This window comes from Hibiscus syriacus, unplaced genomic scaffold (assembly GCF_006381635.1).
Source record: "Hibiscus syriacus cultivar Baekdansim isolate YM2019G1 unplaced genomic scaffold, ASM638163v2 tig00110676_pilon, whole genome shotgun sequence".
Taxonomy (NCBI): Eukaryota; Viridiplantae; Streptophyta; class Magnoliopsida; order Malvales; family Malvaceae; genus Hibiscus; species Hibiscus syriacus.
Genome location: NW_024062820.1, coordinates 1,778,279 through 1,793,163, shown reverse-complemented (window position 1 = coordinate 1,793,163; position 14,885 = coordinate 1,778,279). Strand labels below are relative to the sequence as shown.

Here is a 14,885-nt window from a genome sequence, read left to right as displayed (position 1 = left end):
CCGTCCATTGTACCCCCACCGCTACGGCTAGAAGTTTTCGCATCGGCATAACCGTTATCATTACCATACAAGCTACCAATCACCATCCTAAACCCGAAGAACCTTGACGTTAACCGATACAATACCGTCATGATCCAGAAGATCCAAGGCATGCAAACAAGGGAAAACCCGAGAGCCGGAATCAAGATCGAGTTATCAGAATGAGTGGTGAGCATGTAGCTTAAGAGGCAACCACCTCCAGCAACGACACACGTAAACAAAATGAAAGTGATGGTCCATATGTATGTTTGGCCAGCCGCAAGATCTGGTTCAGGCATTGGAAAATTACAGGAAAAGATTCAAATGAAATGAGCCTTTGTCATCATGTTCCATGTTTTTTATTAATGGCATCGGAAAATATCCATTGATGATGGGTTTTTTTTTCTTCCTACAAGGCGGTTGGTGGAAGGATTCTGGTTGTGTTTTTTGTTTTTCCTAGGTTAGAATTTAGACGTGTTCAAATATTTTGTTTACGTGAAATGTGGTTAATTTGTGTCAAAACAAAGAGGAGACTCTAAGGGAAAAAGAGAAGAAAAAAACAACGTGTTTAGTTTATATTCGTTATGCTAAACTTCTTTTTTGGTGACAAAGATAAAGGATTTAATTTTTCTATTATAAATATAAGATAATAGTTTTTTTATTAATATAGAGTAAGTACAAGTATTATTTGTTTAAAGATGACTCTCAACCATATGACGTTGAACGTTCAGACTTTTGACATTTCTGGTACTCGAACCCAGGACAAGAAATAACAACAATTCTTTTATCACCGAGATTGTTTGGTTCGTGCATGACAATAATTTTATTATAAGATAATGAAAGTTTACAATCTTAAACATGTGAACTAAGCATATAGTTAGGACATTTTCGACCGAAAAGGTAGAGGACTAAATTTTAAATATTCGGAAAAGTAAGGACCTTAGAGCATAATTTAACCAACTAGGAATGTTCGGTTTTATCCCCGAAAAATAGCTTCTTGCTTGTTGTTCACTAAAATGGCTTCCCAAATTTGCCTCCCTCTCTCAAACCATTACCATGGTTCCTCTCCAAAGTTACCTTCTTCCATACCCAAAGCTCTCAAACACCATTCTCATGAAAATAAGAAAATTCCCAGCAAAGATACCTTGCCATCTCCACTTACCCTCAGCAAGAGAAGCCTTAATTCCTCAGCTATCGCCCTTATCATCATTGGGTTTTCGCCTCGCAATGCCAAAGCTCTGTCTGTAAAAGATTTGGAAATCGAAAGATACGTAGATTATGAACAGGTTTTCACTCTTCTTAGGCCTTCTTCTTGGATTAAGGTACTCGTTTATCATTTATGTAAGATAAAGCATGAAGCTTTAAATGAATAAAAAAAAGTTTCTAGCTTTCCTCAAACTTCTGGTTTCTCAATTTTTCTTTGCATGTGATGTGATTAATGATATATTCGGGTGGCTAGGGTTGAGAAAGCAAGGGCGACTGTTTTGTTTGAGGAAGCAAATGTGGGAAGTAACAAAGTTGGGGTTGTTGTGAACCCGGTTCGTTTAAACAGCCTTGGAGAATTTGGCACTCCTCAATTTGTGGCTAATAAGCTTATACTGGCTGAAAAACGCAAGGTACCATCATCCAACTCTTTTATTTAGTTATTTTCATCACTTTCATGGCTTCCATTACCATTTTTTCTCTGAGGAATGTATTTGTATTTTCATGTCAATAACAACAGTTTGATGGTTATTGTTATAGAGCCTTCTTGCTTCTCTTCTTAGATTTAGGACAATAAACTGTAAAGTGTTCATCAATTGTCAAATTAGTAGTGTACATTTATAGATACGAAAGTTACATGTGTGATTCATGTCCATTCTTTCTTCTTTCTTTCTTTTGAACGGATACATATGTCTTGTTAGATAATATTCACTGATATATCATATCTTGATGTTAATGTACTTCTGGGATGATGGTGATGCTAAAGAAATGTCATACTGCTTCTTGATCCCCAAGATCCATGGTGTATGAGTGAAAGGGTTGATTTTGTTGGTTGAAGTGGTTTTCGTTGTTGTCAGTTTGAGTTGGGTGTCTCAGGGTGCCTTATTGATTTTGGTGGATGGCTGTCGGATTTGTAATTGTTTTAGTTGTAGCTTTTACCTAGTTGTGTGTACTCTTTTCCTCCATATAGGTTTAAGAAGATTTTTAACGACGCATGCAACTTAGGTTTTGGAATTGTTTGATTAAATCCTTAGTAAAATCATATTTGCCGAGAGAAGAAAACAGAACTCACTGATGTTCATGTTGATAGAATTAAGGCCTTCTGAGAACAAATTTTGTTCAATCTATCCAATGTCAACCAGTTTTTGTCCTTTCATATGGCTGCAAGTGCAGTACTCACAATATGTGAGAACATAACTGACCAGTCATATAATTTAGTCACATTTATAGGTGCAGGGGGGACTACCCATGTTGCTTTAACACTTCGTTTTTCGTTGACGTACTCATGTCCAACACTCGTGTCCGACATATGAATACGACGATATGACCTTCAATGGTTATTTGAATACATGGAAAAACTACAAAAAATCTGAGCATGTCCGTATCTGATACTCAAACCCGAGCCCGAGTAACACAGGAGACTGCCACAAATGTAGAATATCCGATGTCTTTATATAAATAATAAAATGTCTTCCTATGTGCTGAAATATTTTACCTGTATTTAGAAGATATGTTCAATTAAATACGGTTGGTTTTTTGTATTTCTTTGTTCAGTTCTGATGTTTTAAGGAAATTCAAACAATGGTGTTTTACACAGTACTCTTTTCATTTACAGGAAAGCACAAAGGATGCTGAGGTAATCGGAGTTGCCAAGAGACCGGGTCAAGGAGGCTTACAAGTGTACGAGTTTGAGTACAAAGTGGATAGCACCAGAGGGGGAATGAAGAGGATCCTTTCGGTAGCGTTCGTGGCGTCGAAGAGGCTCTACCTTCTTAACATTGCTCATTCAGACAAACCTGAAAGCCCTCTTGATGCCCATACAAGAGCAATGTTGGAAGAAATCCTTCATTCGTTTGATTCGGCGCCTTCGACATAGCGTTCGGATAAAGTATTATTCTGGCACGACGACATCGTTCTTTCGCACATCGGTATTCAAAGTCCGGTAATTGCTTGCTGCTCACTCTTTTTTTACCATGTTTAAGTTGTATAGGAAGATATACTACCTGCAGACTGCTGAAAATGAAAGTGGCAAACAACGATTGGATTAATTGGCATTTAGGGGACAATATTGACATTTCATGTAATTTTATTTTGTAATTAATTTTTATTTACTCATATAAAATAAATTAAGAAATAAATGGTGATGTGGTATTTTCTGATTGGTTTGTAAATTTTTTTAAAATGGTGTTAACGATTTGAGACAAACAAGATAACTATTTATAGTTAAAAGAGGCATAAAGTACCGAAAAATACTTTAAGAAACAACTCAGTAAAAAAGATATAACTTAGAGGGAAAATATGCATTTAAGCCTTTAAAATAGTCAATTTTATTCATTACCTTTTTGAAAAAGAAAATGAATAAATCTTATATAAAAATATTGATTAAAATTGAAAATTTGTAATGTTATTGACATGAAATTTTAATCTATGCAAATTTCATAGAATTTTAACTTTTCAAAACTATTTTTAAATTTAAATTATTTATTGACTTGACATATAAGATATTTAATTTTATGTTAAGATAAAATATATACAGACTACCATGTGAATTATCACTTTGAAATATAATAAAAATTTAATAATTTAATTAACATTTTTATTAAAATAAATATTTTTTAAATTAAATGTTAAATTTAAGGGTCAATTCAATGTTTAGTATCCAACTATCATTTTTGTTCTGTTTTGGTCATCTAATTATCTTTTGTTTTAAAAACTTATGCATCATTACATTTTTGTTTTAATTTGGTTACCCACAATTAAAAAAACTAACAGTGATATTACGTGTCATCATAAGGTAATATCACATCATCATTAAAAAATTTAAATATGTCATCTCAATAGTTTTATTAATTTCTAGCGTCAGGTGGCCAAAATGAAATCAAAAAACATTAGGTCTAACTTTAAAAAAAGTAATGGTTGGATGACTAAGATAAAAAAGTGATAGTTAAGATACTAAATGTGTAATTTATCCTAAATTTAATTAAAAAAAGAAAAGTCAGAATGATTAAAAAGTAAATATTAACACTAAAATTTAGCCTCACACTTTTAAATTTTAACCGATCACATTTACTATAAGACGTTATTTTATTGAGTCATTTAAATAGTAAAAGTTATAAAATGGTTTGTCGATTATAGATTATTATTTTTGTTGAATCATTCGATTATTAAAAGTTACTAAATAGTTACTCAACTATTTATATATTTCAAACTTGTCATTTTTATTAAAAAATTGATGGTTGTCTGAGATAAACGTTAATATACTGAATGAGATATGATAAATCTAATGCTAGAATCTCAAACAACTTAACGATCATATTTTATCATATAGAGTTAGTAAATTAACGTTTAGCTCATACGACTATTAATTTTTAAGAGAAAAATATAAGTTTAAAATATATAAATAGTTCAATGATTATTTTATACATTTTAATAGTATAAGGACTCTAAAAAAATAAATACCTATAATTGAAAAATTATTTTATAAATTTTAAAAAGAACATTTACGTAATTTATACTTGATTTTTGAACACCGAAATCTATAAGTTTGCGATCACTTACTCTTTGGTACTATAGCAAAAACCAATAATTTAACAATAAAGGATTACCTGAATTCATTAATATTATAGAATACGATTTAATATAAAAATAAATGTTTAAATTGTAATTAAAATTGATTTTTAATGATTAAAAATTATTATTTTAGAAATAAATGTCTAATTTTTTTGTTACTTTTAAGTGTATTGTAAAAAATATTAAATGACACATGTTATATTTATATTTTTTCTATTTTTCTTTAAAATAAAATATTATTTAAAAGTATTTTTTTTAAATCTAAACGTTACATGTGTTCTCTAATGATTTTTTTAACGACGATAGTCTGCCAGACGTCAACCAGGATGGACCGCAAAACAGATAAGTCTGTGTGATGATGCTGCAGCTGCAGCAGCATCGTTTTCAATCGAGACTCACGTGTACCCCATCTCTCCAAGCATCGTTTCCTGCATGAGCCTCCACGAAATTTGCCTCGTGAGGTCCGTCAATGCAAGCAGTATCGTTTAAAGGGTTATTTATTTTATATTAAGTGTAAATATATTACACGCAACTAGCACTACTGAGTTCATTAATATCAACTGATTCTTTGCCATTGGAAATCCCCACTCAGTAAAAATGGAATAATATTATTTTAATAAATTATTTTAATAAATTATTAAATTATTCCATATATTAAATGTTGCATTCAGTTTCGTTATTAGCAAAATATATATATATATATATAAACTGTACAGATTCATATTGTTTGACTTCAAAGTTGAATCTGTTTACCTGAGTTTGCCCTAACAACTCTACAAATCCCATTTTTTCATGGAAAAAATGGGATTGCGGAGGGATGCCGGCGTTGTTTACAAGCCCGTTGAGCAGATTGATCTTGGTCCTTGCAGCAATGAGTCGTACTTTAGAGTCGATAAAGGTTTTCTTTTCAATCAAACCCCTTTTTTTGCGCATTAATTTAACATCGTTAGTCTTCTCTCTATTTATTTCTTGTTTCACATCGAAATTCATACTTAGATTTTCTTTTATTTCAGTGATCAATACTATTCCTTGAACAGATTCTCAATTTTTGCTGAAAATGAGAAAGTAGTTTCATTTTTAGTAGAATGTGATTTTAGTTGCTGAAAATGAGGAAGTTGTTATCGTCAAACTGTTTCAAGAAGTTATTTTGTTTAGTGATTGTAATCAAGAAATTCAAGATGGATTGCAGTTGTTCTGTTTCTACTTATGTTTTACTTACTGCAATAGCACTATAGTAGTTGATCACTTTCTGGTTTAAATGGATAAGCAGTTCTGATTTTTGGGAATTTTAATTTGAGCAGCTGAATTCAGGAATCAGTGACTACCCTTTGAAAACCGTGTTTAATTTTACTTGATTAATCTTCGCTCTGACTGGATTTTTTACCCTTTTTTTCTTGGATATAGCTCCTCGTATGGCTGGATTTCTGCTGAAAATCTTTGCCTGGTTCTTGGAGTCAAGGATCATTGGAGCATTGTTGTTGTACATAGTGAAGAAGAACAATCAAGTTTACAAGGTGTGCACTTGTTAGCTTATACACTTGAAATTGATTTTTAGTTTCATATTCGGATTAGGCTCTGTAGAAAAATGACATTCATCCAAAAAGAAAGAAGAGCAGAACTTTTTTCTCCTTATACACTTGTAAAGCGCTAATATGGAAAGAAACATTATACCTTTTTTTTCAAATGGAAGATTAATCATCTAGCCTGAAAGACTTCAGTGGGAGTGGCATTTGTTTTACATTCCATCTTGGAAACTTAAAATGGTTGCTTGTCTGCTATTAATTGTGAACTTTCTGATTATGCCTTCCGTTTGAATAGCTTGTTACAAATGCAACGCTGGAGGAGCCACCTATGTTCGTTCCCTCGTATCCTATTGCTGGTATGTGCCAGATACTTGTCGCAGTTCATATGCTTCAGATTACCACATTTTGGATACTGCTGACAGTTCGTCTTCATCATCATAAATAGAATCAGACTTTTTCTGTCTATAGTAAAATTAGGTTATGGAAGCATTTTAGAACTAGTTAAACACTGCATCAAAATATTTGCTTCCATTAAAATCTCTAAGAGTTCTCTGTCAATTTCATTTGCATTTACCAAGAAAGGAATGCCAGGTTAGAGGCCACTACTCTGTCATATTCCCTCCCTATATGAGAAACCAACAGGGAAGAAACGTAGAATATTATATTACGCCAAATTGGATTCTAGACTCTGGAAGTTTCTTATGTTCCAAAGGTGTTCAATTAACTTCTAATTACTGCAAGTGGTTGTGCTACGTAACTGCTGGTCTAGGTAGGTCACAATAACCGGGGAAAAGAAAAGTGCACCTTGCTTAGGGTATGAAGTATTGAGAATGGGATATATCATACATTGCTAGTAGTTTAAATAAGCTTTTTTTACGTCATATAAACATATCTCACACCCTCATGTCTTGATATCAATGTGTACTCTCATTCTGTGAAGGTGTTTCTTGTCTTGTGTCTAATTAGATTGCATTAACACAGAGCTTAACCAACAAGAAGTCAAACAAGTTGACTCTGATGCATCTCCACCTGAACGAGTTCAAGAGGCAATAAAATGCATTACTGTAACCTCGGAGAAGTCATTGGATGATCTAAAACTCAGCTGTTTTCGACGATGGACTATAGCGGATTATTCAAGAGCATATAATACTGGAGCAATAACTCCTCTGAGAGTATTATTCTTGGCTATCTCATTTATGACATATTTTTGGTTCCCTTTTATATGTGATTATATTTCCACTGATTTTTGGGACTTTCTTGACAGTTTGTGTCCTTAATTTTTGGTTTACCACAGTCGTGAAAATCAAATTTCAATTCTGCAGGTTGCAGAGCATTTTATAGATGCTGTGCGTGAATCTTGCAGGCCTCCTTTTCCAATGTCCTTCTTCATTAACTATGATGCTGAAGATATTCTAAGGCAAGCTAGAGAGTCAACACTTCGGTATAAAAGAGGTAACATTTTTACTATAATTAATCAAATTTACATATCCTAATGTGCTTTCTTTATGGAGACATTGTTGTGTCCATTATCATGAGCCACAAGGATGTAAGCATTCTCCATGATGGATTATTTTATAAACCCTAGACCCAAGATCGGAGAGAGAAGCAAGTTAACAGTTGATCTGCAGGCTTAGCAAAAGTGGACACCATTTTAATGTAGAATCCTTTTGATTTATAACATCCCATTGTCAATATCATCAAGACATTCACATAGATCTTATTGTTCTCCTCTGCAGGGAATCCAATATCTACTCTAGATGGAGTCCCTATTGCTATCAAGGATGAAATAGATTGTTCTCCATATCCAACCACAGGTCTCCTAAGTTCTTCACTTGCCATGTTTTTTAAGTACATCAATTTTATTTTCTGGTGGTAATTTTACCCCTATATTGCTCTTGATTCTTCTAGGAGGTACGAAGTGGTTGCACAAAGTTAGACCTTGCACTGGTGATGCATGCTGTGTTATGCGCCTCAGATCCTGTGGTGCTATACTTGTTGGAAAGACTAACATGCATGAGCTTGGAGCTGGAGTAAGTGGGATAAATCCCCACTACGGGTGAGAATTTGCGATTTTCTTTGAATTTAATAAAGATAAAATTCCATGTTTAAACACAATGATATTCTGCTCAAATTTGTTCTCCATTTTGTGTATGATGTCTCGATTACAGATTAATCATCCACATTGTCTTAATTACAAATTAATATAAAGTCAACCAATGTCACTAAATTTAACATTTCCTTTATCTTTTCTAAGTTCTTTCCCTTAAAAGATATTAAAGTTGGTGGTTTGTAAATTTTGTGATTTGATGCAGGCCTATTAGAAATCCCTATGATCCCAACAAAATTGCTGGTGGTTCTTCAAGTGGATCTGCTGCAGTTGTATCTTCAGGGTTATGCCCTGTTGCTCTTGGAGTGGATAGTGGAGGTAAAAAATTGTCCTTTACTGAAAGAAGTTGGAAACCACAATTTTTTTTATTAAAAAATATCACGTACAATGTTCTGAAAGAATATTTAGTATTAAGATATCTTCATAAGAATGTCGACATAAACCAAATCAAACTAAGATATCTTAATCTTGATATAACGGTGGATAAGAAAGTTTCATCATAAATTTGAGTGGATACTATTACCTCTATCATGGAAGAAGCATGTGGAATTCATCATGTTTTCAGGTGGTACTGTTATCACAATACTTGTGTACTTCATCAATACTATAAAGGTATATTAGGACTAAGAGTTCTATCATTCCTATATTTTGAGAAGCTATGCATGAGCATTTTTATTTATCACCCTCTAAGGAATTGTATGTTCATTAACATTTCAAAAGAACAAAAAATTAAGCTGGCTTAATATGTACACCATCGTACTATATGAATAAGTTTAAAGGATTAATGTACTTCATCTATGGATTCTGTGTAGGATCCGTGCGGATGCCTGCATCCCTTTGTGGTGTTGTTGGGTTCAAACCAACTTTTGGGTGTATACCTCACTCAGGGTGAGAACTTATTCAAGTAAAATAATTATATAACTTGTAAAATTTAGACAATATATGAAAATTCATATGCTGTTTCCAGTGTTCTCCCTCTGAACTGGACAGTTGGGACAGTTGGAATATTAGCAGCCACCTTACAGGATGCGTTTATTGTGTAAATACACTCTCTCTCATTCTATGAAACCATTTCTTTTAACTTCTCTATATTACTTTTTAGTTGTTGGACTCTGAAGTTTTCTGTTTTCAGTTATGCTGCTATTAGTGGCGAACTTCCATCACATAAGCCAACCACTTTACCTGTAAGTACCAGTTCTGTAAGATCTAAAAGTTGAAGGTATTATTTGTCTTTTCTAACCTTTTATGAGAGCTGATTCTGATATCGGTTATGTATCAAATCGTTTCTCATACAAACACATCTTTTCCTTCTAGTTTTAATAATGAGTAGATAAATTTTTTAAATTCAAAATTGGAGTATAAATCCTACAGTTAGTTTGCAGAAATAGTAGAAACAATACATTTTGTTCTTCCCTTTTCCCTTTGTTACAAGAAATTACAGAACTACCATAATACGTCCTGTTTGAATTTGCTTTTTTTTTCTGCTGAATCATAGAGTATTTATATGAACCATTCTAATTTTGGACAACTCTTGCCCTTTTTTACTTTGCATATGGATACTTCCAGCCCAAAGTGCATTTTCCTCTGCTGAACTCAACAAATCCAATATCAAATGTCAGATTAGCAAAATATGGAGAGGTGATTGATTTAATTATGCTCAATTAACTTAAATTCAGTTTTATCATCAATTTTTATGGCTTAAAAGATGAGGTTTCTAATTCTTGGCATTCTATTTTTGAACCATCTATTGGCTCAATTAGTGGTTCAACGATTGCAGTGATGAAATCAGAATGTGTTGCTCTGATGCTCTGAACTTGCTTTGCGAGCATTACAAGTGGAAGGTATTAGCAGTGGATGCTCTTTTCAAGCAATGACTACCCATGTTTTGATATTATAATTTGTCGTATATAGACTACTTGAGCAATCGACCTCCCTTTTATTAGAACCTAATCGGATGATAAACCTTATGAGAAATAAAATGAAATAAATCAATGGTAGATGATTACAAGTGAGCTCACTAGTCTTATACTATTCACAAGACTGTAGGGGTTACTATACCAGATATAGAATCAATGCTCCTTGCACATTATGTGACCATTAGTTCTGAATGCTGCACTTCACTGAGTTCTCATATGGAAACACTGTAAGTTCTCTTCTGGACTTTAATCCCCATATTATGCTTTTATGTTCATTTTATCTATAGGATTTTAAAGCTCATATCTTACAATATAAACTTGTTGAATCAGCAATTTTGCAGAAATAGGATGGGATGTGCGAGTAGCACTTAGGGTATGCGGTGCTTTCCATGGAATGGAGTATATAAAGGCCCAGAAAATGAGGTAAATTCTAGCCAACAACTAATTAATTGATTTTATTTAAATTGTAACTTGTAAAATAAATGATTGTTAATGATGTGATAATATGTTGTTTTCAATTCAATCATGATTATGTTTCCTGAAGAGCTCAAAAGTTTTATCAGTTTTGAATAGAAACCATTTCAAGAAGTAATAAGCAAGTTTCAACAAAGTATTTTCTAAAGTCGAGTTCAATTAGCGGTCAATATATCTGTTTGCATGCTTCAACTTAGAGGATGCTGTTATGATCTTTGTTACTCTGACACTTTATCCAAGACATGTTTGGATATAGATATATGGATATGATCCTCATGTTTGGATATAGATATATGGATATGATCCTCTAAGGACCTCCAAATAAAAATAAATCTTGGAAAAAATTGAACATATCCACGTCATACATATTGACAGAAAATGAGAAAGTAGAATAGATTTCTATCTCGATTTTCAGTGAGGGTCTGTTTGTTTCATAGAAAACAGATTCTGGAAAATGAATTCCGTAAATTGAATTACATTTCTTGGAAATCATTTTACGGTGTTGGGACGATGTTGTGTAATTCATTTTTACTTATTGGTAATTTTAAAAAAAAGTTCTTTATTATAAACATCAAATATAATAAATAATATTATTTATTAATAAAATAATAATATTATTTTTAAAATATTAGAATAATTTATTTACTATTATTTATGTCAATATTATTATTGAAATATTATATCTACAATTTTATAAATAAAAATATTAAGATTATTATATTTTATTAAAATAAAATTATTATAAATTATATTAATTATTTATTAAAAGAAGAATAATATATTATTAATTATATTAATTACTTATTAAAATAATATTATTAAAAATATTAATATTAAAATAAGAATATTATATTATATTATATTTTAAGGAATATATTTGAAATATTCAACAATTCAATACTATTAATTTTATTAATAATTTACTATATATTATTAAAATAAAAATGTAATATTATATATTACAATAATCTAATTATAACAATAAAAATATTATATTATTAAAATTATCAATAAATATAATTTAATAATTAGTATTTTTATTAAAATGATATTAAAATAATATACAAATATTAAATATATAAAATAATAATGTTTTGAGTGTTTATGCTTTAAAGTGAAAAGTTCATAAAATGACTTACAAAAAATCAGACCATAAGTCATTTTCCAGAAAATGCAAAGGAAATTCATTTTCACTAGGAAAATGAATTACATTGACCATTTGTTTTCCGCTAACTAGGGATTTAAATAGCGGTCCGCGACCACGAAATAGCGGTAGTGGTGCCATCCACGGCCGTTATTATATGATTGTAATATCCGCAAACCTCGCAATAGCACCCTCTGTGTCCGCAATCGCGACAAACGCGACGAGACCGAAAACATGACCGCAACCGCTATTTGAATTCTTGCCGCCAAACAAACACTGGAAAATGAGGAAAACGGAAAACAATTTACAGAGAAACAAACAGACCTTAAGTTACAACACCATGGTTTAGATACGCTTTTATCTAGTAGTAGTAGTATAGTTCCTCACAAACTCTCTAAAGATAAAGATAGTGACTTCCCTTATCTGAGGAGACTCCTAAAAACACAAACTCCTCAATACAATCATCATCATTTGACACTCCCCTCATGTTAGTGAATGGATATCTTGTAACACTCTTAATTCTAAGGATTGGATTCAAGTGTCACACGAAATCATCAAAGTGACTAACCATTTTTCCTTTGAAACCATTTACTCAACTTTTAAAAACAATTTATAAGTTAGGATAACATAACATTTTACAAAAGCGAGGCCCAACTTAAAAACCCAATGCATAAATTAAAATATTACAACTTGAACCATTTTACACATAGGTACTTTGAATGAGACCTAGGTCACACTCGCATCAAGAACGTACATCCAGTGGCCTTGAAATTCACCAAATTATCTTTAGTATTGATACCATACATTCAATACCAATACTACCCTAGAGAGTATTGATAATTCTTCAATTATCGATACCAATTTAAACTTCGAAATTAAAAAATCACTCCAATATATTTATCAAAGTAGTAGTATCAATACTACCCTATGGAGTATCGATACTACTTTTGCAAAATGCTCACATTTTCTCTCTATTCATCTAGTATCGATATCAGTTCATTTGCCATGGAGAGAAAGAAATAGAGTCCCTAACAAACTCTGAAGATAAAGATAATGACTCCCCTTATCTAAGGGAACTCATAAAAACACAAACTCCTCAATACAATCTGCATAATTCGACACACATACTCACGTCCAACATTTTCACCCGAGACCGAATAGCATGGGTTATGATTGTAGATTCTGCACACTTGCTATGATAATTTATCTTTATTACACATATGCAGGTACCGCCAGATGCAGATTCATAACAATATATTTGCCATGGCAGATGTCATAGTTACTCCAACAACAGGGTGAGTTGTTTTTTAACTGCAACAGCTTGCATCTATTTTAATGGAATTTTTTCTCTGAGGCTCTAAAATAAGATTTTCATTGGCACTTCTAGTCTTTCACTTCATCTTCCACCTTCAAGTCCTAGTCTTAAGTGCGTAAGTTTAATAAGGTTTTTGTTGAAACAGTCGGACTGCATACTCAATAGTCAATGATGCTCTAAAGACTGGTGAAGTTGACTGCATAAATGGAGGTATTGATTTTGACTGAATTTTTCATATTTATTTATATTTAAATCTTTTTGCTTTATCAGTCTACATAAAAATAGAAGTTGGCCTTTTTTATCCATTATTTCAGCTGCCCTTATCCGATATCAGATAGGACCGAACTTTTTGGGATTACCTGCTGTGACTGTTCCTGTATGAACCTACTCATCTTTATGATTTTTAAATTGCTAGTTAATGTCTATTAGCTTCATTCAGACACTACAATTATACTAATACTGATTCTCCATGTCTGCGTGATAGGTCGGTTATGACAAAGCAGGTTTGCCGATTGGCCTTCAATTTATAGGGAAACCATGGTCTGAACCGACATTAATGCATATAGCATATGCAATGCAGGTAAGCCACTTGCTTCTCCGAATATAGTTGTTTTTCGTTTCTTCTTTCATATTCTGGCATGGCATCTAAATGGAATTCAAAACAAGAAAAATGTCATGGTATGAACTACAGTTTTCATTTTCAAAACCTTAGAAAATGTGGAATCTGGTGTCTTCAATGTATCTATACGTTATGGCTGAAATGTAAGAACATTTGGTTTCAGGCCTTGTGCATCTCGGACTATAGAAAGCCGAAAGTTTTCTATGACCTACTCAATAAGAACTGAGCAGTGCAGGCCGGGAACCACCACGAAACCGTTGGAAGGTAATCGGACATGAAAACTATTTGGTAGTTCTCATAGTTTCTTCTCAATTACGAAATGACCTTCTACAATCGACTTCGTATATATATAGCAATTAACACTTGCCTAATCATGTAGGCGGCAGGAGCTTCCATTTTCAGAAATGGACCGTATCTTTTGCAGTTGAAACTGTGTTTCAGGTGATTCACATTGCTAAACAGACTTATTGATTCGTGTATGACTTCTGTTTCTGTGTCGAAATTGATAACTAGGTCGTTGTTGGTATTTTAATGGCTATAAACTGGATGATCAAACTCTTATTTGATTGAATTTGGAACTGAACAATGAAAGGTGAAGTTGGAGCTCGTGTGGCCTTAAATTAAATTAATATTATAATTAAGCTGCAATGACCGGAAGCTATCTATATTACTTTGGACCTTATATTTGAATAAAGTAACATATGAATATAGTAAGATGGGATAAAATAAATGAATAAAACTTAAAATGTTTATTCCATACATTAACATTGGAGCTTTTTAACGTTAAAAGTGGATAAAAAATAAATGAAGAAAAACTTAGAATTTTACATAACCTTTTTGATCTGATCGTACGCCAAAACTCAAACAGGTGTGCCAAAAAATATACAAATTTAGCCAAGAAAAAAGTCGAATAAAATAATCAGTAATCAAAATTTTATTCTTTTATATTATCAAAATTGTTATATCTCTGGAGATCACTTTCAGAAACTATCGGTC

At 32.2% G+C, this 14,885-nt stretch overlaps 2 protein-coding genes across 4 annotated transcripts; both read left to right on the top strand.

Moving 5' to 3' along the window:
* The first annotated feature begins 1,034 nt into the window (after positions 1-1,034).
* LOC120137653 (psbP domain-containing protein 2, chloroplastic-like) lies at positions 1,035-3,112 on the top strand. Its single transcript, XM_039153351.1, has 3 exons — positions 1,035-1,340; positions 1,479-1,634; positions 2,837-3,112. The coding sequence occupies exons 1-3, from the start codon at positions 1,035-1,037 to the stop codon at positions 3,095-3,097; spliced, it is 723 nt and encodes a 240-aa protein (XP_039009282.1). The 3' UTR covers positions 3,098-3,112.
* Positions 3,113-5,504: 2,392 nt separating this feature from the next.
* LOC120137941 (fatty acid amide hydrolase-like) lies at positions 5,505-14,570 on the top strand. Of its 3 annotated transcripts, none has more exons than XM_039153575.1 (21): positions 5,505-5,689; positions 6,196-6,305; positions 6,610-6,670; positions 7,281-7,486; positions 7,637-7,766; positions 8,051-8,128; positions 8,223-8,370; positions 8,627-8,739; positions 9,234-9,309; positions 9,389-9,460; positions 9,554-9,605; positions 9,988-10,059; positions 10,182-10,262; positions 10,461-10,564; positions 10,668-10,760; positions 13,182-13,250; positions 13,416-13,480; positions 13,585-13,646; positions 13,755-13,850; positions 14,053-14,153; positions 14,331-14,570. In XM_039153575.1, the coding sequence occupies exons 1-20, from the start codon at positions 5,584-5,586 to the stop codon at positions 14,113-14,115; spliced, it is 1,857 nt and encodes a 618-aa protein (XP_039009506.1). In that variant the 5' UTR covers positions 5,505-5,583; the 3' UTR covers positions 14,116-14,153; positions 14,331-14,570. The 3 variants fall into 3 exon arrangements, with proteins under 3 accessions (XP_039009506.1, XP_039009505.1, XP_039009507.1); XM_039153574.1 differs by lacking the exon at positions 14,331-14,570 and adding an exon at positions 14,269-14,306; XM_039153576.1 differs by lacking the exon at positions 14,331-14,570 and adding an exon at positions 14,269-14,306 and having other exon boundaries at positions 5,506-5,689; positions 7,296-7,486.
* Positions 14,571-14,885: the final 315 nt, after the last annotated feature.